The sequence below is a fragment of the Centruroides sculpturatus genome, unplaced genomic scaffold (assembly GCF_000671375.1).
Source record: "Centruroides sculpturatus isolate CEXI.00-Female unplaced genomic scaffold, Cexi_2.0 scaffold836, whole genome shotgun sequence".
Lineage (NCBI taxonomy): Eukaryota > Metazoa > Arthropoda > Arachnida > Scorpiones > Buthidae > Centruroides > Centruroides sculpturatus.
In genome coordinates this window covers 363,386-390,306 of record NW_019385265.1, presented here as the reverse complement: position 1 = coordinate 390,306, position 26,921 = coordinate 363,386, and the positions used below count along the sequence as shown (strand labels likewise).

At 29.0% G+C, this 26,921-nt stretch overlaps 1 protein-coding gene across 1 annotated transcript in view; it reads right to left on the bottom strand.

Moving 5' to 3' along the window:
* Positions 1 to 1,032: 1,032 nt before the first annotated feature.
* Positions 1,033 to 26,921, bottom strand: part of LOC111636871 (calnexin-like) — a gene marked incomplete at its 3' end in the record, with an annotated part of 68,449 nt that continues 42,560 nt past the window's right edge. Inside the window, exons 6-18 of the mRNA XM_023382264.1 lie at positions 26,417 to 26,493; positions 26,198 to 26,348; positions 17,590 to 17,719; positions 15,011 to 15,089; positions 14,847 to 14,921; positions 14,721 to 14,756; positions 12,357 to 12,470; positions 12,240 to 12,280; positions 9,052 to 9,164; positions 8,908 to 8,982; positions 6,481 to 6,621; positions 1,509 to 1,637; positions 1,033 to 1,392 (exon numbers count right to left, since the gene is read on the bottom strand). Coding sequence (XP_023238032.1) covers positions 1,033 to 1,392; positions 1,509 to 1,637; positions 6,481 to 6,621; positions 8,908 to 8,982; positions 9,052 to 9,164; positions 12,240 to 12,280; positions 12,357 to 12,470; positions 14,721 to 14,756; positions 14,847 to 14,921; positions 15,011 to 15,089; positions 17,590 to 17,719; positions 26,198 to 26,348; positions 26,417 to 26,493 — 1,521 coding nt within the window. The remainder of the gene's footprint in view (positions 1,393 to 1,508; positions 1,638 to 6,480; positions 6,622 to 8,907; positions 8,983 to 9,051; positions 9,165 to 12,239; positions 12,281 to 12,356; positions 12,471 to 14,720; positions 14,757 to 14,846; positions 14,922 to 15,010; positions 15,090 to 17,589; positions 17,720 to 26,197; positions 26,349 to 26,416; positions 26,494 to 26,921) is intronic.

Sequence of the window (26,921 nt, the reverse complement as noted above, 5' to 3'; positions counted from 1 at the left end):
AAATAATTGTTTTATAATAAAATTAAACAACAGAACTTGTTTCAGATGTTTTATGAATACTTTATGATGTCACCACTCCAATTTTATCAGAAGTGGGAGACAAGACATTGCTACCCACTCTCCTGCATTTTAAAAGGTCCTCTTCTTGGAAAATTATACATTTCTATTTATTGTTTAGTTTTATTTAGTAGCAATGCTGTTTGTTTCATTAACATGTTTCTGGAGATAGACAAACATGTTCTCTCACCATCCAACTATCCTGCCTCTTTTAAAACCACAGTCTGCTTTAACTTGATGCCTTTTCCCATTTCTAAAATGACAACTTAGAGAATACTTGTGTGTCCACTTCTTGCTTTAATATCAAACTTTTGTTTGCATGTTTCTAAACCTTTTAAACACAAACTTGACACAGATACCAAAGTAATATACTTCAAGGGAAATGCTTATGACAAATTATAAAGTTTCGTTGAAATTTTAATGAAGCATTTATATAAGCTTTTTGTGAAAATGACACTAATACAGACAGTGTGATTGTTAATTGTGGCGTTTCCACAACTCCTTTCTGAAAGTTCACAAGCAAGTTATTCCCCAAAATATGATATTTGCATTTTTTTTAGTAAAGTACCATACAAATTAAGTAGAAATATTATAGGAAAGGAATTGATTCCAATATGAGCCAATACACAATTAATGCAAACTTGCTCTGATTTGAAGCTTTTATTCTTAGTTTAGAAAATGACAAGTCTATTAATTGATGAACTATGTAATCAGTCGACCCAATCCTTTTAGGTTCGTTGAGAAGTATAAATGATTTAAAGATATGCATCTAAGCAGTTTTTTGTAAGACATTTTGCTCCTTTTACTCAACATTTCATAAAAATCAAGCTTAACAGTTCAACTACATAATGGTAAAAATTAAACAAAATTTGTTAAGGAAACTATTTTTGGATTACATATTTACACTTTTTGTTTTTTCAATTAAAAATTATAGCCTTGTCTTTAACTACTAAAAAAAATATCAAATCTTACCTCTTTTTCTTCTTTTTCTTCTTTTTCCTCATCTTTCTTATCATCGTCATCCTCCTCTTCTTCTTCCTCCTCCTCTTCTTCTTCACTTTCAAGTTCGACAAGTTTCTCTTCCTCTACTTCATTCTTGACATCATTAGTATTTTCTTCTTTCTGTAGTTCCTCTTCTTTTTCTTCCACATCAGATTCCTTGCTCTTTTCTTCCTGTTCGCTACTTTCTGGAATAATTTCTGTCTCTTTTACTTCTTCAATTCTAATTGGAGTTGTTTCTCTGACTTCCTTCTTGACTTCACTGGCCGGAATGTCATCCGGTGTGGGTTCATCAGTTTTCTTTCGCTTAGCCCGGATTGCTTCTTCCTTCTTTTCCTGTTTTACGCAATGCATAAAATTATAATTGTGCCACAAATAAATTTGACAAATTTACTACTGTACAATAAAAAAGTTAAAAAATAAAATAAAAAAAAAGGCAGTTTTGGGATTACCTGACTAGTGGATGACGTACAGCAGAAACTAATGAAGAGAACTATTGGCAAGCCTATAACTATCACATAGACTGCCCACAACCAGGGATGTTTGTTGGTATATTTGACTAATCTTAAAAACACACCATCCTATATGGGAGAGAGAAAGAAAATAGGAAGGATAAGGGTATTGGAAACAATTTTTAAGGGATAAAATTAGGTTGGTACACAGATTCACTAATAGCAATAGCCAGATTTTCTAAATAAGATTTTCATGGTTTGGTGGAATACACAGAAGCCCACAAAATTTAAAAACTGCTACCTCTTTGACTCTCTTATGAAGATGCCAGCCATAAATTATAAATGGAACCGTTAAATACATAATATATAATAGCCATGCATTTGGACGATTGTTCGTCTTCTTCATAATCCATCCCCAGAATGTTTGCTAAAAATATTCCTATTGTTTATTAGTTGTTTAATAACAATCTGGTAATCTCGTATACATACTATGTATAACACCGTGTAATAAATTAAGATTTGGGAACATTTAAGTTATAACTTTTTTGTATATTATAAATATGTAAATATGACATGAGCTGAAATAATTAAGTAAGCGCAACTCACTCATTTATTTTTAAATTGATATAAAGTATGTTGCAAAGATTTGGGCAATAATAATTATTAATATAATAAAATGCAATTAAAGCTGTAAAGAAAGGTAATTTATAAAAATTGATTAAGGTTAGTAATAAATATTTTTATGAATATTAATAAATTACAAATACAATGTGCAGTTATCATGAAGCATGACAACAGAACCTGCAAAATATTTAGAACATAAATGTTTAATTAAAAATTACAAATTTCAAGCATTTCAGATATTAATATTAGTTAAACAACTAAAGTTGCTATTTACATATAAATTTTCAAAACTATCTCACAAAATTATATATATATATTTTCATTTATATTCAGTAGATGGGTAATTGTGAAAATCTGACTCTCTAATTAATTAGAATTCTCTCTTAGAGAATTCTTATAGAATTCTTCTTTCATCATTATTTCTGTTATTTCTCCCATTCTCACCCCGTTACCCGAGGAATAGACCCCGGATAATGAACTGCATAATTCGTCCGTCAAGAAGGTCATCCCTGGGACGACGTCGTCCGAGGCGACCGCGGAAGAACTCCCCTCTCCCCGGGGCGTTTGTTTGTTTTTGCTAATTGGTCACACCGCAGACACCTTGTAAAAGAGTAGTCTCCTGCGGGTGTCCGGTTGACGGAGACGGACGGGTGTTCCTGTATTGAGAGTAGACAAGAGGTCACCTACAAGGGTCACCCGTACGGTGAGAACATTACCAAAAATGGTCAGTCATCTCCCCAGGTGATGACGAATTTAACATTAATTGGTCAAGCGATGTCTGCATTGTCGTCACCCATGACGGGGGAGACTGTCATAAATCGGGAGAAGTGACAGATTGCGTCAGAGGAGTCCCCGAGATTTCCCACGCTAAAAAAGTATAAAAGGGGAATGATCGGAGGTCTCGAGGCGATCATTGGAGGAAGAAGACTACAAGCGTCTACTCTGGAAGGACTTCAAGGTTTCTGATCGCCGACCTAAAGAGGTAAATACTTAGATTGTTTTTACTTCACTCTCTCTCGGTATACTCGGGACTTAGAAATTATTGTCTCTCGACTTACTCGGGACTTAGAGATTATTTACTCTGTATCATTTGATAGGACTTAGTCATATTTTGTGTCAAGAACCTTCGACGGTCCCACTTACGGGATAGACAGAATATGTGCTAACCGAGGGGGCTGAAGTGGAGAGCTTCTCCCCACTTACTGGCTTGGCTGTCAGGAAATGGCTATAGGAGGGCAAAAGGAGTGGGAGGCGTAATGAAGTCGTGATGAGATGTCGATAGTACTTATCAAGAGTCATTAAATTAGGAATAACATATTTAATATAAACATAAAAATAATACAAATGCATTGAAATTACACATTAATTCTAAACAAAATGTAAGCAATAATTATAATAATTTCCGAGTCGCGACATAATTAATCTGAAACAGTGTTGAAAATAAACATGTAATTGGTATAGGTTATGTTCTTTCTTTCATAGTATTTTATTTCATCATTGAGAGAATATATTGGAAGCATTGGATTAATGATTAAAAAATGATTGTTGAAACTAAGTAAAGTAATACTTTAAAAAAAAAAGAGTCAAGTACTTTGTATTACTGTAAAAAAGATCCTCATCAATTGTGAACAGCCAAATTAATAAATCTACGCTTCTGCAGTTTAGAAATGAAAAGCTTACCTACATAGTCATACCAAGAAACATACATACATATTTAAATTTTTTTTTTCAAGAATAAGTTGCAACTTTCAAAAAGTATTGTGTAATCTGTCTCTATGTAAAAAAATGTCATCATTTAGTTACAGGTATCTCTCGTATAACATGATAGTTACATTCCAAAAAAGTGCCATGTTAGGTGAATCCATGCTATATGAAACAAAGGTCTAATGCAAAACACAGGATTAGCTTCCAAAAGTTAAAGAATAGTATACTATTCTTTTTCATTACTAAGAGAAGTATGTTTATTAAAGCAATCAATAATTAATTAACAACCACAATTAAAAGTACTGTATTATGCATTAATATTAATTTTAGTTAAATGGGGTGTAATTTTTACAAAATATCATTATCGTCTGAGCATTTTTGTTCATCTTGATCAGAAATATCAGCAACGTCTCCATTTTTTTTATTTTCACCATAAAATTTTTTTTATGTATGATTAAATAAAAATATGTTATTAATCGAAATTTGTCTATTTGTTTGGTCACATTTGTTAAATCAAGGACAGTGATTTTTTTCCAGAATTTGTTTGAGTACCAAATTACCTCATTTTGTTTGTCAATTTTACGAATGATCACTTACCTACAGTTTAAACATTTTTAACTAAATGTTTTTAATAAACTTTACTAAATATGAAGATTAATGTTAAAAACAAAACACAGCAGCAGTCTTAAGGGCTAAAATCTGAAAGCAATGACAACACTTAGTTGATAGGAAAGCTAGGACAAGAAAAAAAAATTGCACTATTAGTTTTCATTAAGTCTGATGAAAGGCACAAAAATTGGAAATTTCAATATTCTAAAATCTGTGGGAAATGTGAGAGTGCACACATCCTTACTTGGATAAAAAAAGATATCAAACAGCAGTTTGCACTTAAAAGTTGTGAAATTTTGTACAGGGATTTCCCCAATTTTCAAACCATGTTGTACGAGGGATACCTGCATATTAAAAACTGTATGGATTTTTTATCGTTTGATGTTGAATTCTTAAAAACTTTTTATAGTCAATTTTAATCAATTACCTATATACAGATAATATGATCCTGTTATCTGATTTTTCAGAGAAATTTATCTTATAAAATGTACCAAAAGAAAAAAATTGAATTTGTTTTGCTTGTAAATGACACTATCCTATTTTGACATGTCATGTATGAGAATTTAATAGATAAGAAAAATCAAAAGTTTATAATAATAATAATAGTGTTAATAATGTATTTAGGCATTAATTTAAGATGCCTGAAAAGACTTACACCATATGATATAGACAGATACAGGAAGCTCTGGTCAGCTTAGTTTGAAACTGTGGTTTTGAAATAATGTGACTTCTAACCAAAAAATAAATCAATGAAATAATTAAAAAATTTTGCAGTGGCAGGGGGATGACACTGCATTGTTGCAGCAGATGAAACCCCATGCTGCCAATATGACCCACAGATCAAATGACAAAGTTCTGGGTGGAAAGGCCTTGGGATTGCCACAATTGAAGAAAACCCTGGCAGTGGAAGACAAATATCATTTTTATTGAATTTTCTAATGTGAGGAGTATTGTGCATAAAGAATTTATTTCCTATGACCAGACTGGTAATGACACATCTACATCAACATTCTACAGAAATTACTGCAGAACGTCTGCCATCGCCACTCTGCACTTTACCGGTCCTGCCTTCTTCACAATGGCGTTTCCTCACCCGTACTCACCTGTCTCCTATCCCCAACCAAAGTGTGGTCCACAAAATGTACCTTCTGTGGACTTGCAACAGACTGCATATCCACACCTAATTCCATTATGGAAGAAGAGTTCCAAAGCTTTCTGGAGATCTTCAACATCACTGGAACCACAACCCAGTTATGTTTCATTTGTCACTCCTAAGAAAAAAGCTCAGTCCAGGAATTCATTTGCAAATAAATATCAAATAATATTATTATTCTTTTTATCTGTTATTATTGATGGCATATGATCAAACTAGGCATTTCATAAACATTGATTCAGTCATCAAATGTATTTTTGAGCTTTAAATAAGAATTGGGAAACAACTGAATTTCTTTGTAGATCATCATCAATGAGCCAGTATTCAATTCTCAACTTTAAAAAGAGAAACTGGTAGAGAAAAAAAACTTCTTTTTATTAGTTTTAAAATTTACTTCTATCTGAGCTGAAACTAATTTAGCTTGAAGAACACCTTAAGCATTAATATTTTTTCCAGCAACACAAAAAAAAAAAAAATTAAAATTTGAACACAGTAAGAACATTAATTAGAAATTTCAGTTCAAATCTTCTAGTTTATAAATTAAACCTAATACAGACCTGTAAAATAGGTAAAAAAATGTTTGTTTAATTAAACAAAATATAGTGTTACTGGAAAAAGTATTAAGGTGTTCAAACTGTTTGTAATTTTTTGCTATATTGTTGGAAGTACTAATGTAAAATTACTTTATTATTATATAATGTACATTCAATAACGTCGTTATCCTTTCCCCAATTCCCTAATTTTTGAAACTGGTTTCACCAACCACACCATTTTTTAAAACACAACCCTCTCCATGGTTGGCAAGGGATGCTCTATTTTAATGTTAAAAAATTTTATCATTCCATCAAATTTTAAATATAAATAAAATTGCATTTAACTCACCGTCTCTCTGTCTACCAGTTCTTTCTTCAAAACCCAGGTTTCTGCCGCCCACTGTTCCGACACAAACATATCATCTGTGATTATGATGTTATCAAATAGAATGTTGTCTGTCATTGACCACAATTCAAAACCGACTGCTCCCTGTAAATTAAGCAATTTTTAAAATTTTTATTAAATCATAATTTCCTTTTGAAACAACAACATAGAATAATTTTGCAAATTGGAAATAGTTTTAAATACATTCAATTATAAAATGAATAAGTTGGACAGGACCAATATTTCTAAAACACAATGAGCTTAATTGGATTCTGACAGAAATCTGAAACATATTCCTATTACTGTAAACACACACACAGTGAAGCCAACTGAGATAACTCAAATTAATATTTCCAATATATTATCATTAAGTTTTATATTACAACATATTATTATATAAGAAATATTAATAGCATCAGTAGAATTTGATAAGATTTACTATAATGAAGACATTTAACAGTGGTATTTCAAACACAATTCAAAATTTATTTGATTTCATTCTTGTAACAATTTATTCAATGTTTCAGTAAACTATTCATTATATATTTCATTTGTTTTGAAAATGATTTAAATATTCTTCCTTAAAATTAGTTATAACTTAACATTTATATATTTTTTTATCTTTCAGATTTGATCAAGTATTTTCAAATGATGAAAATTTTGATAGTTTTTATTTCATTTCAAGATATTTTTTTTGACAGTTGCCGAAATCAAAACCAGGATCAGGTGTTTTGAAAGGTATTTAGCTGACTAAATGCAATTAAATTTCATATGGTGACATTTCAGAACATGCAGAATATATTTCCATAAAAAGAAATTAGTATACCAAAACTCACCACCAGGGTACTTTTGGCACTGCAAGCAACAAACATTAATGCAAAATACTCATGCTATACAAAGACCTTAGTGATGTATGGGATACTACTCAGTGGTCTCCCTCTTATAGGTGTAAAACTTGATGGTGGTGAGCTGTGTTCTGTGGCCAACTGCAACTAATCCTCTGTAATGCTTCTCATGTAATGTGAGACTCTTTCAAGGGTATCAAATTTATGATAAGTCCTCAATAAACCACACTTTTTAAGTGACCCTACAACCATAAAATTACAAAATTACAATCAGTATAAAAGTACCATAGTGATGAGTTTGATATACTCATTTTTTTTAATGAAACGTCTGTTGCCCTGAAATGTCACTGTAACAAATTTGGTTGTCTCTTTTCAACTTTCTTAAATCTCTATACAACATTGAATAGAGGTACTTTAATTATAATCATCCTATATTTTATTTGGGCAAGAAAACATTTCTGTAAAATATGAATTAATTAGGAAAGAGGTCTGAGCTTCATTCGTTAGTAAAGATGATTCATAATACCAATTACTTGTTACTTTGGTATTCATTATACAGCATTGCAACGAGTCAGCAAGACACTGCTGCATTAAACAAAACCTGATGAATGCTCTTCCTCATCCTAATGATGTTTTAAGTTCAGAAATTGATTTAACAAATTTTAATCCATCATGAATGTCTGTTCGTTTCGTCGTAAGACAACGGCAGATGTAATCCCAATAATTTTTTTTTTCCGCGTACCAAGTAAACTGGTGTGCTTTCTATTAATTCTTTCTCTTTTTTTACTTGCAAGTAACCTTGATTCTTCTTCTCTTTTTTCTGCACATTTTAACTGTTGCCGTAATTCTTCCATATTTTTCTCTAAATGGGCGAGTTCAGCTTTCAAATCTTTCACTTCATTAATATTTTGAATCTCATTTGTAAATTGCTGTGTTAAAGTGGGTTCATTTTGTGACGTACAGCTGACCAAACTAGAGACGCTCATGCTTCTGCTAGGTGGTTGCCAAGAATAAGTTGTACTAAATAGCTTTCTAGCAAACGTCGGCCAAGACACGTCGAGATCGTGTCCTCTTGGCGAAAGATCAAACTGTATGTCATTTAATTCATATAATGTGGAAATGAGGAAAGAGGTCTGAGCTTCATTCATTAGTAAAGATGATTCATGATACCAATTACTTGTTACTTTGGTATTCATTATACAGCATTGCAACGAGTCAGCAAGACACTGCTGCATTAAACAAAACCTGATGAATGCTCTTCCTCGTCCTAATGATGTTTTAAGTTCAGAAATTGATTTAACAAATTTTAATCCATCATGAATCCATCAGGTTTTGTTTAATGCAGCAGTGTCTTGCTGACTCGTTGCAATGCTGTATAATGAATACCAAAGTAACAAGTAATTGGTATCATGAATCATCTTTACTAATGAATCTTTACTTATTTTGAATAAATACAAAAGTAATACTTAAAAGTAATAAAGATAATATACATTGGTACATTATCTCATTTTATGTATATCGTATGCATATAAAAAGAAATACTCACCACAGGTGTCATTCTATAAGGATGTTTATCTTCAAAGAATTCTGGATTTTCAATCCTCCTTGGTTTCCATTTACCCTAAAATTAAATGGTCATGTCAACTGACAATAATCAAAATCAAATATTTTCTTTAAAAATGTAACATACCTTGTAATTTGGATTATCAATAAGGGGTGCTCTCCATTTTCCCTTGTAATTTGGATTATCTATCATGGGTGGTTTCCACTCTCCACATCCAGCCTGCTCACAGTTTGGATTACCTATTAATATTGATATTAACATTAGCCATATAGTAGAAAATGAAGGAATAATTCCACTTCAACTTGTTTCATTTAATTGAAACACCAAAATATACTTTAAGTAAAAGCAACGAGAATAATATTTAAGTGAATGGCTTTTTAAAACAATCATTACAATTTGTCATTAATTAATACAGCAAACTGTAATGATCTTAAATACTTATGCTGTTCTTGTGTTAATATTTAACATACTATAAAAATATTTTATTGTGTGCAAATTATTTGCTAGTAGTCATATAGTGAGCAATTAGAAAAAAATTAATCTAAAATATTTTCCATTAAATTTAATCAAATTTTAAAGATATAATGACTACATTAGAGTCACGGCCACAATTATAACTTACAATATAATAAAGTTTGTGAAATAAACACTGAAATTACCAGTATTTTTAATACTATATTGTAATAAAACTAGACTAGAGTACATGTAGGGTTGTATTTGAAAATAAATGATAATACTGATCATTTCTTTGTCTCTAGAAATGACCTTGTACTCCATAGTTTGAGAATTGGCTTAAGTTATCATAATTACAGGATGTCTCACATAAAATCAGTCCCAAATCACTTGAGTATATTATTGTAATCTTCATATTGAAAAAAACAGGACAAATGAGACCAAAGATTTTTACTTAATTTTATTTTAAAGTTTATTTATAGTTTTATTAACAAAAATTATGGAAATTTGCATGCCCAATACTTCATCATTTAACATCGGAAGTTCTGTAAAGGTTAAGCCTGTAAAATTTCAGTTATTGTTATCATCTTCAAGTACATAGACATTTTTAATTCATCTTTTAGTAATATCAGCATCAACATAAGGCTTATAATATACAATCATATTATCAGTCGTAACTAGTGCTTTAATCAAATATTTATCATTTTAATTGTTATTGATTAGCAGTATATCAGTTTAAATTGCTAGCATTTCTTACTTCAATTATACTCCAGATAAATTATTAATTAATAGTAAACTGTTCTGGTTTCTTTATGTTCTAAATAGTTATAATCATCTAAAAAACTAAACTAGATAAAATAAAATTAGCTCTGAATATTGTTATCTGTATAATACAGTGAATGATCAGTTCAGACTGAACAAAACAGATAACGAACACTTTTGCGAAAGATTTTTATGTTCAGACAACAAACACATTTGGAAAACAAACAGCTCACAGAACAAACACAACAAGAAGCAACGTAAAATAATGAATACTAATTGGTCTTCCCTTGCCTCCAGGTGACAATTCAAAACCTTTTGGAGTGCAGGAGACGTTGACATTGATGCTCAATCTGATACCGATCAGATAGTATTCCCCTGAACTTTGAAAATCTCCACTGTAATTCCAGACTTTTGTTTACCTTTCTGACAAAGAATTTTTAGTCTTTGCAGGACTGTCGGGCACTTGTTCAGTTTTGCATCAATTTTTATTTTTGAAAGGTGAGAGTATAATAGCCAAGCAGAGAATGGGCAGAAGATGTCTGATGATGTTAGGCAGTATGGCTTGAACAAGTCTACAGTAGGCACAATCTTAGCTAAGAAAGATATCATCAAGAAGCTCAAGTATCTAAAGGAATAACAAAAATCATATGAGAAACAAAGATGTGCCATCCATAAAAAAATGGATAGATTGCTTTTAATTTAGATAATAGAAAAGGAAATGAAAAGAGATGTAACTAGTATGACTATCATTCAAGAGAAAGGTAGAGAAATTTTTGGATAATTGAAGAAACAAACTCCAAACTCCACATTCGTCACATGAGTTCAAGGTGTTCTGAAGCATGCCAGTTGTCCTCAATGATGACATTAAAAATGTTTTGGAAACAAAAATTTGATATTCTTGATGCTATCCAGCTCATTCAAAAGGCAAGGTAAGAAGTCATTCAATGACAGTTGAATTCTGATTGGCAAAAGCTGTGTCCCTCCTGCATTCAGGGAGATAGAAATGATGTACCTGAAAATATGGATAAAATTGTGACAACTGTTACAGATCTCGAATTGGAAGTGAATGAAGATGACATCGAAGAGCTCATCATGAAACTTGAAACTGATCTGATGACAAAAGAACTCTTGAATGAAGAACCAAGAATCTCAGCAAGTTATGTTTTCTTATGAAAAAGAGGAAGACAAGAGGACCAATGCCAACATCTGCTATTAAAGGTCTTTTGAAGAAGTGGGAAAATGTCAGAATACTGGTCTTAGAATGGCATTCAAACCAGGTTCAGGATAATAGGCTTGAGGATCTCTACAACAACAATGCTATTAATTACTTCCGAAAAATCCTGAAGAAAAGCAACCGATGTTGGACAGAACCGATTCTTTAACTCTCCACAAATGGGGAAAAATCATGACCAACAAAAATGCAAGACTGCATATGTATATGTGACACATACATACACAGTAATAATAATTATTACTACAAATAAATAAACATAGTAAGAAAGTATATAATTTTTTATTTATTTTTTGGGGTCTCCAGAATGAATTAATCAAATTCTCATAAAAATTTATGTTAAATCAATAATCAGATAACAAACAATTCGGGTAGCAAACATGGTCTTGGAACGGATTATGTTTGTTAACTGATCACCCACTGTATTTAAAATACATATCATTTAACCAACATGTTATGAAGCAACGTTGGATTGCAAGAAACTTTGTTTGCATAAGATTCTGGATTTTAAATATATGCAATTAATTCTACTTTTGTGATACAGTAAGCATCAATAACAATTTTGAAACAAATGAAAATTATAAAAGGCAATGCAATTTTTATATTTCCTTCCTTTTGGAAATCATACCAGTATTTGATTAAAAATAGATTTCTCTTAATGTTTATGGTTATCAAAATATCACAGAATTATCAATGGAAAGTTTATTAAATATAACAATGACAATAATGTATTTAATCATCAAGTAAAAAACAAAAAATTACGATACTTATTGTATTGTCTAATATTTCAATATATTTATATTTTGAAAAATTAAAGAATTAGAAAATTAAAACTCATTAAGAGAGTTCAAAAACAAAAAATATTTACTTATCAATGGTGGTTCCCATTCACCATCCATTTCATCATCCCTAGATTCAAAATAATAATAAAATATATATAAATTTATTTTTTCATATTATTAATTACTATAATATTAGTACAGACCAGTCTTTTGGCTTCTCAGCATTTGGATCAGGAATAAGCTCCACTTCGTCATCCAACCAACCTTCTGGTTTACGAGCATTTGGATCAGGGATTTGTCTTGGAGCATCTTCATCCCTAAAATATTAATTTCAGAAAGTTTACAAGTTTTGATTTTATATGATATAAATGCAACATATACAATTAGTAATAACTATTATTTAATGTATAATTTTGAAACAATCTGAATGTTTGTATTATCACCATCATATTATATAAACTGACTAAGTTTGCAATCAGATATTTTCCATTACAAAATGTTCAGTATAACTTTATGATATCACAATTAACTATAATGTCTCATGTTACAATTTTAATTGGTAAAACAAGTTTAATCAATCATCTTTAAAAAAAATTCATTATATATAATTGCTACCAAAATGTTCTATTATTTCATTAACAATAACAAAAATAAAATATGTTTACATTCAACTAGGGGGTGCTTCACTCACTTGTTTAGTTCATACGTTTATTAGTTGTGACTGTTTCTTTTTGAATATTCTATCTATTAAATGTTTATAATGTTTTTAAACAAAAAATTTAAAATTTATTATTGGCAAATTGGCAGATTTATGAACAATAATAGAATTTATAGATAAGTGGAGCCAATACCCCGATTTGCACAATTCAGTTCCAAGTGCCCAATGGGCTTTGTCCCCTTATTTCAAATATTCATGAAAATTTTCTCATTCCTGGTGCTGCCATTTTTTTGTGACAGAAAAAAGTGTCATGACAATTATTTTTATATATGTATAATAGATTTCCCTAGTACTACTCTCTGGTATTCCTGACATATCTTGGGTCGCAACCTAACGACCTTGACCTGTGGATCCAAGATATCTCATTTCAGCATTAGAATGTTTTTGAAACTAGTTGTTGTTAGTTGTTACAATTTTTATATTGAAACTAACTTCCGAAATATATATATATTTTTGTTTTTACATTTATTAATATATCTATTTTGTTTGTGTAAAATAAAAAAATAATTTCAATATGATCATTTTTTTTCAAAAATGTGTAATTTTCGTTAGACTTAACATGAACAAAAATTCAACGCGGTGCAACACACAATGGAGAAAAATTCCAACACAGGATAGGTTAAGACTTTAGGGCCTTTTGCAAAAGTTTCTCTTTAAACTACAGAATAACTATTCGTAAAAACTAGTCATTTTCACAAGTTTCTTTGACATTGCAGAAAGCTATCAGCCAGTTAGCTGAAAAATTATCCATGCAGCAATAATGTTATCAAAAACAATATGGGATAAACAAGTGAACAAAAATATAAAATGAACTGGAATGTAGACAAAATATATATTGGTAGATTTAATAGATAATAGATATGATCACAATATTTTAATATATGTATTCTATTAGAAATGATTAATTAGTTTATAAAGATTCATTTAACTAAAAATTAACATAAAACTGTAGCTTTTTAAACTAAAACTGATTCTCAAAACATACAATCACTCTATAACATTATAAGATTTGATCTTTTTTAAAAACATTCTGTCAATATTAGGACAAACTTGATTTTATTAGTCTATATAAAAACCACTTCTTGCCCAACTATAGCTATTATATATATGTTATACTATTATATCATATTTAAAATAACAGGTTTATCATACATATGAGACTATATTATACTATTTAGACCATTTTATTTTTATTTACATGTTGTGATATGTAAATAAAATGGTTTAAATAGTGTAATATATATATAATTAATTAGTCTAAATAAAAGTCATGCACATCAGAATCAGAGCTATCAGTCATCTTGTTTCTCTGTTAATCTATAAAATAACTTTTAATCATCCAAAATTGAGTAGTTAAAGTTATTCAGCAATTTATCCCAGACTTACACTCATGCAATGTGCTGAAAGTAATTCTAAAGATATTAAAGTTCATTTAATCTCAAGATTAAATAAAACTCATGCAACTGACCCCTAGAATTATACAGCTAATCAATAAATTTTGAAATGTAATTCTCTGAAAGAATTTATGTATTTTAGATACCTACCTACATACAAATATAATAAAGCAATTTTCTAGTTATTTAAAAATATATATATTTTTTATTGTTCATATATCTAATGTTAGTTCTACAGTGAGCTATGTGAAAATTCAATCTATGAAACAATAAATAAAAAATATTATTTTTCCATAAAAAATATTACAACAAAAGAAAAACTCTTCTCTCTTTTGCTTTTACTGTATTATTTAATAAAATAAGCTATAATCAATTAGGCAATAATAAGTGATTTAAAATCTTAATTTTTGAGTGAGTGTAAATTTAGTATTATTTATAATTTAATTTCAGCTTACCAATTGTCTGGCTTTTTGGCATTGGGATCTGGAATCCTAAAAGAAATTCATTATAAATGATGTTTCCTAATTACAGATGAATAGGATTATATATATATATATTAAAAATATGTATAAAAAACCCACTTTTCTCTTTCATCCCAATCTTCAGGTTTTGAATCATTTGGATCATCAATTTCAGCAGGTGGATTAACTGAAGGACTAAAAACAACTTTTTTTTTAGTTTTTTGTATAAAAGTTTTATTTTTATATAAATCAGAAACAATGACATTTGTTATTTGCATATATACCTAACATCTTCTAGTAAACTTCCCTTGTGTATACTTTTTTGATCAATCTGAATTTCAAAACGATTGTCAGGTGTAATAACTGAAATACACAGAGAAAATATATTTGAAATTATCATAAGAAACTTATTCAACTAAATTAAAAGTTGTTGTTATAATATGAATTTATATGATAATGCAATATCTAACAAAAACTGAATTAAAACTGGTTTAGTATACATTTAAATATTATATTACTTATTACACAGTTATGGGTTTTGAAAATTAGTTATTATTACACAGTTATTTTTACACATTAGTTATTATTACACAGTTATTATGGGTTTTGAAAATTCAGATGTGAATCATACATTAAAATCAGCTTATTGTAATCACAGATATTGTTATCAGTCATTTAATATAATCAAAGTTAACAGGTCCTAAAACAATGAGTTTAAGCACATTAAATAAAACTTTAGTTTCTGTAATTAGAGAATTGGTTATAGTTATCATCATATATGTGTAAATAGGCATTTTTAAGCTTGTTTTTGCACTATCAGCCTCAACATTTCAATCATTATCACTGATTAAGAAGAGTGATAATCATTAAGATCTATTATTACTTGCCTGTAATGCAATTTGTTTAAATTGCTAGCATTTCTTAACTGTAAATGAACTATTCTTTAAGAACTTAACAAGCAAAGTATAGTGGATGAATTATATATTAATAAATAAATAATAATAATAATAATAATTATTAAAACAATTAAACATTGTTAACTTTGAAAATTTATTAATGTGTGTTTTTATTGTTAAGCTGTATATATCAATACAAATAAGTGATTTCACCACTCTATTTAAATGCTTTCAGCACTGTGCATATGCAGCCTAAATAAACTAGCATCTAAATCACACAGTTATGCATGACGTAAACACTTCAGCTGGATGTATTTTTAATTATGGAAATCAGATACTGCTAATCAGCAATGAATAATCTTCATAAGATGGTTTGTTATCATTTTCTACAAAATGGCTCATTGGATAAACATAGTAACTGAGAAATTAATAGTAGTAATTTATAATTTTCTTGAAATTTTTGAGTAAAAGAATAGAACAAAAATAAAAACAAAAATAATTATAAATCAATTTTTGTTTTTATTTTTTTGCACAAACAACAGGTATGTTGATTGTGAGAAAAAATTGTGGCTGAGTGCAGTATCATCAACCATCTTCCACCAAATAGCATGCAAATGTAGTAGTGAATATCAGTAGTACAATCTGTGCATGTCATGTGATTCTTGGTTTAGTGAAATGAAATTATTCACGTGGGTATCCAGCTGAAGAGTCAATAAGATCACAAACTTTCACTATTTCCTTATTTATTTACCCCATTTAATGTTATCAGTGTATAGGTGATCTCAAACTGATTAATATGTAGTAAAATCTCTTTATTTTACTTAAATTATTTATTTTATTTAAATTAGTTAAATAGTTTGGACACACACCGAAATGATTTTTAGCATAATCTCTCACTGAATTCTGACTTATTAAATATTTGTAAAATCTCTTTCCTTGTTCTTTATAACCTTATAAATAAAATGATATTTTTGTAATTTTTGTAAATTTGTTTGTTTGTGGGCAGCATCACATCTGTTTGAGACTTTTGCAGACATCTTTGTGTTTGGATTTGTAGTGTCAAATTTCATTTTCTTTTGGAAAATTTATCTTTCTTTTTATTTATATACTTTCCTGCAAACCTGATCCATTGTATTTTATTAAAAAAAAATTTGTAAAAACCTACAAATTTGTTTCAAATTACCATAAAAGTTCATTTTAGCAAACAAATCTGTGTTATCACTGTTTGCAGATCAATCCACCACCAAAAGCACCATATAACACATCTAACTTCACATTCAGTTACTTCCATTTTAGAAATAGTAAATTAATAAATCAATTTAATTATTAAGAACACATGATCTAAATAATGATTTGCAACTGGCTAAAAATCAGCTGTGATATCATTACCATGTAATCAACCTCATTTTGCCTGAATACTGGTAATTTAGTTTCTCTTATCTGACAAAACCTAATGATGAGTGAATATCTGGAAAGTATTTAAAACATATTATTTCTCATCTACTTTCAATATTTCTTTGAAATGTAATTATTTTCTCTTGAAATATATCACTTTAAATTGTTCACTACAAATTGCTCTAAGGATTACCTTACTCATTGTTTGAGAGAAATTTTTTAATCTTTATGAATATTTCTGTAAATATGATGGAGCAATTCTATGCAAAGATATCAAAAGAAAACAGGTGAAATTCATTGACACTGCAACAAAAACAAATATTCAATTTATATAGTCATCAGCCAACAAAAGCATGTATAGTTTTGATACCGATATTTTCATAAAAGCATTGTTGGATACATCTGCTAGCAATCAATAAACTGAATGCAATAGCTTAACACTCCATATTTAAAATGTAAAAATTTCATATAAAGAATTATTGTATTCGGATGAATCTATTAGATTCAACAGAATATAATAATTAAATTTTAAAATAAATATTTCATTTAAAATATAAAATAAAAGCACTTACTCAAAGTAAATAAATGAGGTTTTTTGTCTTTAAATAAATCTTCCAACTTTGGTATAGAAGAAGCTCTTTTCCAATGTTTTTCTTGATATGTGCCATTCTTTGGATTTCTATGTCTAAAAATGAAATGTAACTGAAAAAAATAAAATATGTAAATTTGACTGTAAAGAACTTGAGTTTTCTTTCATTAAAATGAATAAAATGTAAAAACATAAAATAAAGTTTTCAAATGTATTTGTTCTTTTATTGATGGAAATTGAACATTTTTAAATAATTCTGAATTAAGGAAAGAAGAATCCTTCATTTTAAAAGACCTTATAATATAATTAAGATGAGTTAATAATAATAATAATAAGTGCAGAGCCCAAATGGTTAGGAGTTGAAAGTTAAAATTTGGTACAAAGTGTACATTCTCATGACATATCCTAAGTAGAGATTTTTTTAAATTCCCCCATGGAGGAGAAAGAGAGGGTTAAGGATTACCCTGAAGTACTTGGCTTCTACTGTACTATTTTAGATGTGGTTTTTTGCATTTTTGTGGGAAATCAAACATATTTTTAGACCCTTCTAAAAATTCTCTGATCAGCCTCAGAAAAGGGGGGACCTAATTCTTGCACCTGATGAAAATGGGTAAGATCGGTCACATAAGATAACCTTTGTAGTTATATAAATCAAATTCTATAATATAATACATTAGAAGGGTTAGAAGTATAAAATTAGCTAATTTTAATGTTTGTTCTTATTTCTTGCCTGGGCTTACCTAGAAGTTTTATATAAAATAAATCACAATTTTTAAAGGCTTCACTAAAGGAATAAAGGCAGTCAAAATGCTTTCATCCTATACACCAATGCTATTGAAGCAAGTAAATATGCTATAAAAACAATGATAAAAAAAAACCTAACCTATTGAGAAACTGTAACCATAATTTCATCATTCAGGAATCATAATTCTTAAATAAACATTCCATAAACAATAAATTACTATTTTTTGTTGTTGTTTATTCTAGTTCCATTTCAGTTTTAAGTATCTAGGGCCTTTGTTGAGATGGGGGATGGTTGAACTGGAAGTTGAGCAGTGTGTTATGTAACAAGAAAATTAGCTGCAAACTGAAAGGTAAATTGTACAAATCAGTTGTTAGATCTACAATGTTGTATGGGGCTGAGACATGAACAATTACAAGAGCCCAAGAAAGAAAGATGGAGGTGGCAGAGAGAAGAACGTTGAGATGGATGTGTGGAATGTCAAGGAAGGATAGAATAAGGAACAGGTTTATTAGAGGTTTTGTTAAGATGGGTTCCTTGAGCAGGAAGATGCAAGAATGCAGGTTAAGGTGGTTTGGCCATGTAGAGCGAAGTAGTAAAGATTATGTTGGAAAGAAAGCCAGAAAACTGGTAGTGAAAGGAAGGAGGAAAAGAGGAAAACTAAGGCTGCATTGGAAAGATAAGGTGGAAGAAGACTTGAATAGAGGGAATTTAAGAGAAAAGACACCCTTGATAGGATAAAATGTAGGAAACAGATTAGAGAAGGAAACGCTGAACCCATATAAACATGGGAAAAGTCAAAGATGAAGAAGTTTCAAGCGTAAAATATTGCTTTTTTATGGACTCATCATACAGGAACTTAGGAGACAATATGGCTGAATTTAAACTTTATTGATATTAGTTACAAGAAAATGCATTTCAGGTGTCACACCCTCATCAGTTCTTATCATTTAGTACCTGTATTATTCAAGGATATTTTTTGTACTATTTCAATAACAATCATAAATCATACACGGATTAATGGATGAGAAAGATAAAAGATCTTTATTAAAAATGATATTTTTAAAATTTTTTATTACATGTTAAGAAAAATTCAACTGTTATTGAAATAATACAAAAAATCTTTGAAGAATTCAGGTAGTAAGTGGGAAGAAATGATGAGAGGTATGACACCTGAAATGCATTTTCTTGTAACTAATATCAATAAAGTCTAAATTCAGCCAAATTGTCTCCTAAGTTCCTGTATGATAAGTCCATAAAAAAGCAATATTTTACACTTGAAACTGAAACAATAAATTATTATTTACAAAACACTTATCATTCTAGCAATGCTAGACATTTCTAATACCAGTATAAATATAATTACTATATATTTAGACTATAGTATTTTAACATACCTTTTAGGACTTTTTTGTTTAAGTAAATTTGAAATATTTAGCATCTTGGAAGTCTTAAATTACACCTAACGAAATCTTATTATCACTAAATAAATACAATAATACAGGTGAGTCAAAATTGTGAACAATCTTAATTTTTAATTAAACATTATTACCAAGCGAGCGCCTAAATATCGGGCTATAATATGGCTAATTAAATGATTGATATAAAGTAATTTGACACTAGAGGTAGATTAAATAAATAAAATTATTAAATTTATTTAATAATTTATTTATTTAATTATAATTATTAATTTACTTAAGAGATGGCACCTAACATCTACCTCTAGTGTCAAATTACTTTATATCAATCATTTAATTAGCCATATTATAGCCCGATATTTAGGCGCTCGCTTGGTAATAATGTTTAATTAAAAATTAAGATTGTTCACAATTTTGACTCACCTGTATTATTGTATTTATTTAGTGATAATAAGATTTCGTTAGGTGTAATTTAAGACTTCCAAGATGCTAAATATTTCAAATTTACTTAAACAAAAAAGTCCTAAAAGGTATGTTAAAATACTATAGTCTAAATATATAGTAATTATATTTATACTGGTATTAGAAATGTCTAGCATTGCTAGAATGATAAGTGTTTTGTAAATAATAATTTATTGTTTCAGTTTCAAGTGTAAAATATTGCTTTTTTATGGACTTATCATACAGGAACTTAGGAGACAATTTGGCTGAATTTAGACTTTATTGATATTAGTTACAAGAAAATGCATTTCAGGTGTCATACCTCTCATCATTTCTTCCCACTTACTACCTGAATTCTTCAAAGATTTTTTGTATTATTTCAATAACAGTTGAATTTTTCTTAACATGTAATAAAAAATTTTAAAAATATCATTTTTAATAAAGATCTTTTATCTTTCTCATCCATTAATCCGTGTATGATTTATGATTGTTATTGAAATAGTACAAAAAATATCCTTGAATAATACAGGTACTAAATGATAAGAACTGATGAGGGTGTGACACCTGAAATGCATTTTCTTGTAACTAATATCAATAAAGTTTAAATTCAGCCATATTGTCTCCTAAGTTCCTGTATGATGAGTCCATAAAAAAGCAATATTTTACGCTTGAAACTTCTTCATCTTTGACTTTTCCCATGTTTATATGGGTTCAGCGTTTCCTTCTCTAATCTGTTTCCTACATTTTATCCTATCAAGGGTGTCTTTTCTCTTAAATTCCCTCTATTCAAGTCTTCTTCCACCTTATCTTTCCAATGCAGCCTTAGTTTTCCTCTTTTCCTCCTTCCTTTCACTACCAGTTTTCTGGCTTTCTTTCCAACATAATCTTTACTACTTCGCTCTACATGGCCAAACCACCTTAACCTGCATTCTTGCATCTTCCTGCTCAAGGAACCCATCTTAACAAAACCTCTAATAAACCTGTTCCTTATTCTATCCTTCCTTGACATTCCACACATCCATCTCAACGTTCTTCTCTCTGCCACCTCCATCTTTCTTTCTTGGGCTCTTGTAATTGTTCATGTCTCAGCCCCATACAACATTGTAGATCTAACAACTGATTTGTACAATTTACCTTTCAGTTTGCAGCTAATTTTCTTGTTACATAACACACTGCTCAACTTCCAGTTCAACCATCCCCCATCTCAACAAAGGCCCTAGATACTTAAAACTGAAATGGAACTAGAATAAACAACAACAAAAAATAGTAATTTATTGTTTATGGAATGTTTATTTAAGAATTATGATTCCTGAATGATGAAATTATGGTTACAGTTTCTCAATAGGTTAGGTTTTTTTTTATCATTGTTTTTATAGCATATTTACTTGCTTCAATAGCATTGGTGTATAGGATGAAAGCATTTTGACTGCCTTTATTCCTTTAGTGAAGCCTTTAAAAATTGTGATTTATTTTATATAAAACTTCTAGGTAAGCCCAGGCAAGAAATAAGAACAAACATTAANAAATGTCTCCTAATCTGAATCGTAATAAGTATACTTCACGCGTGTTAATCCGCGTGTTATAAGATTGATTAACTGGTGTCGGGACCCTGACAATTTGGGATAAAGACTTCACAGTCTTGAATCCCCTTTATCTAAATATTACCGCCCTCCTATAAAAAGTTTAGAGAGCCGATCACACGATCGTGCGCCAGTAAGTGATATAGGTAATTTACTTATACCCTTGGCTACTCTCACACTTCTGAATGAATTCTTTGCCATACACTTATTTGTTGATGGAGAACCATTATGGAACAACAAAGGCTTACAAACATCTTTTTGGACTACTTGCCAGAAAATCAGAAGTTTTAGTGAAAACTTTCAGTGTCATTTCAAGGATTTACATCTAGCCCTTCTTTGATGAAAGAGCAATTGATATCAAAACATTCATTTCCACAAATTTTTAGTAGAAAATCTACCAATTACATTTCTTTGATCAAATTCATTTAATGCTTCCATTTTTAAAATAGAATGTTACATTTATGAAACTTTTTTCAATAAATGACATCAAGAACACTGTGTTGTGCATATATACAATTATTCAAAATTACTAGAAAATGCTATTGAAATTTGTGCAGATTTTTAAGATACATACCTACATGACATATAAGTAGCTCTTGTTTTAATCTGTTTTTATGAAAATTTAATTAAAATTATAATGAATATACTTTAAAAAATAAAATTAATTGTGATATGAATAACTTAAAAAAATTAATGTAAATGTATTATTATTTAATTACCTTTAAAACCAATCCTAAATCACCATTCAATCCATTTTTTTCAGTTTCTTCAACTTCCCACTTCCCTAAAATAAATTTTATTATATTAGGTTTGAACAAAAAGCTTCCTTCATGACATATAATATACGAAGACCCAATGCTATGCCAGACTCAGGGATGACTTCAGAAAAACATGTTCAGATTACATTCATGCATTACATGTACAGATGCTGTTCATGTTTATGTCTGTGTTTCAGAACTTCCTGACTATGTGATGTGTTTAGTATGGCAACTCTATATGTTGTTGTGAAACCCTAATTTCCTAAGCTTTTGTGTACTTTATGAGAGAATCCAGGAATGGTAAAATTTTATTTTAGTAAAGAAATTATTAAAGTATTAAAATGATGCCAAAATTAACACATTTCTGTCAAATTTGTGGAAAGGGACGTAAAACTTCCTTTGGGAGAGATGTTATCACACATCTCCGGTGAACATTTGTCCATATGAGTCAGAACGAATATCCCATCAGATGCTACAAATCCTAAAACCTAATTGGAGAGGGAATTTGGCATAAAAGAGGGATAAAAATGCAAACTCAGGGCAGTCAACAAAAGAACAGACACTGCCAAATGGAAGTTTGGATACCATAAAGAGAACATAGCTCTGCTCCGGCTCATCATCAATCTCTGAAACCACCTATGTCTCCATCTCATTAGAAATTCAAACCAAATGTTAATCAGAGGTATTATTATAGAATCATTTGTAAACTCTCTCTTTATAGGTGTGCTGTTTAGTTGATACCTTGTTTTGTTTTGTACTTATCATATATCTATTAAATTCTATTTGTTATTTGTTAATCCACCTATCTATTCTTTGATTTGTATGGACAATGTACACCGATCAAATTTACCCACAACTCGCCCTTAAAAAAAAAATTGGAGAAAATAGAAATAGTTATATCTACTACTCATTAAAAATAGATTTTCTTTAAATTTGTCATTCATGTGAATTTTTTCAATTTTTTCCCTAAAACACAAACTTTATTAGTAAAAAGGAATAATCCTGTTACTGGAGGTATAATTAAAGTTTATTTGTAAAATTCCATTTTACAAATAAAAAATTAATTCAATATTGTAAAATATTTTAAAGCTTTTTCACATTATTCATTGTAAATATTAAGATCTGACTATTCTTAAATGTAAGTTTTCAGATATCACTGATTCAAATCAGGCTTCTAAAAGTTTACTTATCTTTTCAATGCTAATGGCCAATAAACTGAGTCAACTAGCACATCATTTAACATTGAAAAAAAATTACTCTGATAATATGTTTTATTAAACTAACCATTTTTAAATCTTAAGGTGTTTCATCATTAATAATTACATTGATTTTGTCATGTTTTCTAATTTAATAAACACTACCAAGAAAAGAAATATTTTAAGTATTAAACAAAATTTTAACATTACCATTATATTTAGCAATATTTTCTTCTATTCCATCTTTTTTTGCTTCTGAAATAATCCACCTGAAACAGAAATGTCAAAAATTATATAATATAAAATAAACATCTAGTAATGCTAATTTTTAAGGCATCAATTTATTATTGATAAAATGCTTTTTGAGATTTATATTGTCAGAAAATAGTCTCAAAAACTTTACACAAACAACAAACTGACTCCATAAGAATTATTAGCATTATGTCTTGATATAAAAATAGAGTCATTTATGAACAAGAACTGATAAACAATTACATAAGAAGAATAATTAACTATTTTATATAATATCAAATAAACAGNGAAGTAAAAAGTTAAATGATACTAAAGAAAAAATAAATTTTTTAATAAAATTTACACAAGAGTTCATCAAACCTCTTTACTCCAATTCTGATTTTGTAACAGTATAAAATAAATCTGACTTGGGAGGAAGCTGAAGCCCTTGCCCATGATCAAAATCAATGGAAGATAATTGTTACCTGGTATGTTACCTAGCATTGGAGGTATTACTACTACTACTACACAATAAAACCATACTTTGTGGCCATCTCAGTTATGTAGCCATCCTCAAAATTTCCCTATAAAACTTTTAATATAAATCAAACTCCATCTTAGTGATCACAATAGGGGTATCCTAAAGTGACACTTATCTCTATTTACATGGCCAATAGAATAGGAAAATTTCTGCATTCCTAAACTCAACATATTTTAAAAGTGCTTTAAATGGAACTAAGCTTTCTTGCTAAGAACCTTCAAACAGCTTATGTTCAAATAAAATAAATCTTTATTTACAGTCAACAAATTAAACTTATCTCCAGAGTTTAGTAAGAAAAAAGACAATTATATATTTGTTCAATAATGTTATACAAAATTTGATTGTATTTTGTAAAAATATAACTATAAATCAGCAATGATCAGTCTATGTCACTCAACATGCAACAAAGAAAAATATCAATGAGCCTAGTGTAAAAACTAGTTTAATTTTAACATTTTGTTTTCTTTTGACAGTTGTACACTTTTGTGTATTTAGTGACTTTTGTTTAATAAAATTTCCATAAGGTTGTGTAGGGTCCAAGTCCTGACAGATTTGGCTAAATATTTGATAGTTTGTAGTTTTAATCAAAGTAAAAACGTCCCCGATAGGCACATGATAAAAAAATACACAGTTTTTGAATTATTTAATGTCCAAGATGCAAAAATAATGTAAACTGTGCACATGTTGTGAAAATCTAAATCTTTCTCATTTCAAAATATAAAAAATATGTTCCATAGAGTCCTTTTCAATTGTTATCAAGTCTTGATGGAGTGGTCTCTTGCAGGAAGGGCACTGATGCATAACAAAAAGGAGCACACTTTATCTATTAGTGTAGTATGAACCCAAACAGTATGATAATCAAATTTGCATGTATTGCATAGTAAATGATTTTGCCACAAGGAAATCTAGATAATGTTCCAAACATCAGTAACATTTGAGAACATCTTATATTTTAGAACAAATTTTGATTAATTTTATGTATTGAAGTGAGCAATTATTTATTGTGACATCATCAAAATGCCAGGCTGCAATTTTTTATTTATTTAATTTAAAACATATGCTCTCCACCTTAAATTATTAATAGTTTCTTGCCCCTGTACATCATACTTTTCCTTTAACAATAGAGTCGTGCCAATCATCTATTAATTGCTTTCAGGGGAAAGTTTGAATTGAAATAATGTGACAAACAACTGAGTTTGCATCAGAAGTTCATATATAGTTAATCGCACCCTCCTGCCTCTAAGGTTTCCATATCTTGTCTCGTCTTTCATCTATCTAATTCCATTTTTGGGATTAAGAAAGACAGACAGACAAATGCACGACAGTGGGAATTTATAGGTCTACCATTTTTCAAATTGCAGCCCAACAAATATGATAATGCAAATCAAACACAATTTTTTAATTTTTATATTATAAATTATACTTAAATTATAAAATTTAACCAATTTTAATATTTTACTTACTTAATCAAATATTAAAAAACATGTAATTATTTAAAATTAATACTGAAGAATCAACAGAAGTGAATTATTAAAAATTTGTGTTTAAATTTTGAATAAGTATAATAGAACTTTTTCCATGTGCTAAGTTATTAAAAAAAAGAAAACCACAAATTTATTAAAATCAAATTTAGATATCAGAAAAGTTATTTTTAACTTATTAAATTTTTTTTTTATTTCTCTACCTTCTGTTCAGTTCCACATTTATCAGGACCAAACATTATAGTATATGGAGTCTTGTCATGAAAATTCTTAAGATTCATGTCAGAAGTTTGAGAAAGAACTTTTATGTATGCACCTCCACAATCTTGTCCATTCTGAAAGTGGACTTCATATCTGAAATTAAAACATTTCATTATATAAATTATAAGAAATTTACATACATTAAAAAAAATCATACTTACTGAAGTACAAATGGTTTGTTGTCAAACAAAAATGGTTTGTCTAGTCTAGTTGATATGGCATGATGATGGGCCTTTGACTAGTTTAAATAATATAATAAATTTAAAAACTTTTTAAAAATTAATATTAATTAATTAATATTTAAACATAATATATCAAAATAGTACATTCATATTTAATACAAATGTTTAAATAAAAGAATTTATAAGAAATATCTAAATGAAATTTGATAAAATATAAATTATTTAAATTTGACACCAACCCCTGCCGAAAATCAATCGGGCTAGTTTAATGCTAATTACTAAATAAATTACGTAACCAATTTGGCACTAGAGATAAGCGTTAGGCGCCAGCGTTTTTCTCCCAGCAGTTCTAAATTATTTAAATTAATTAATTTATTTATAATTATTAATATTAATAAGAGATGGCGCCTAACGCTTACCTCTAGTGCCAAATTAATTACGTAATTTATTTAGTAATTAGCTAAATAAAAAAAAACAAACTTTA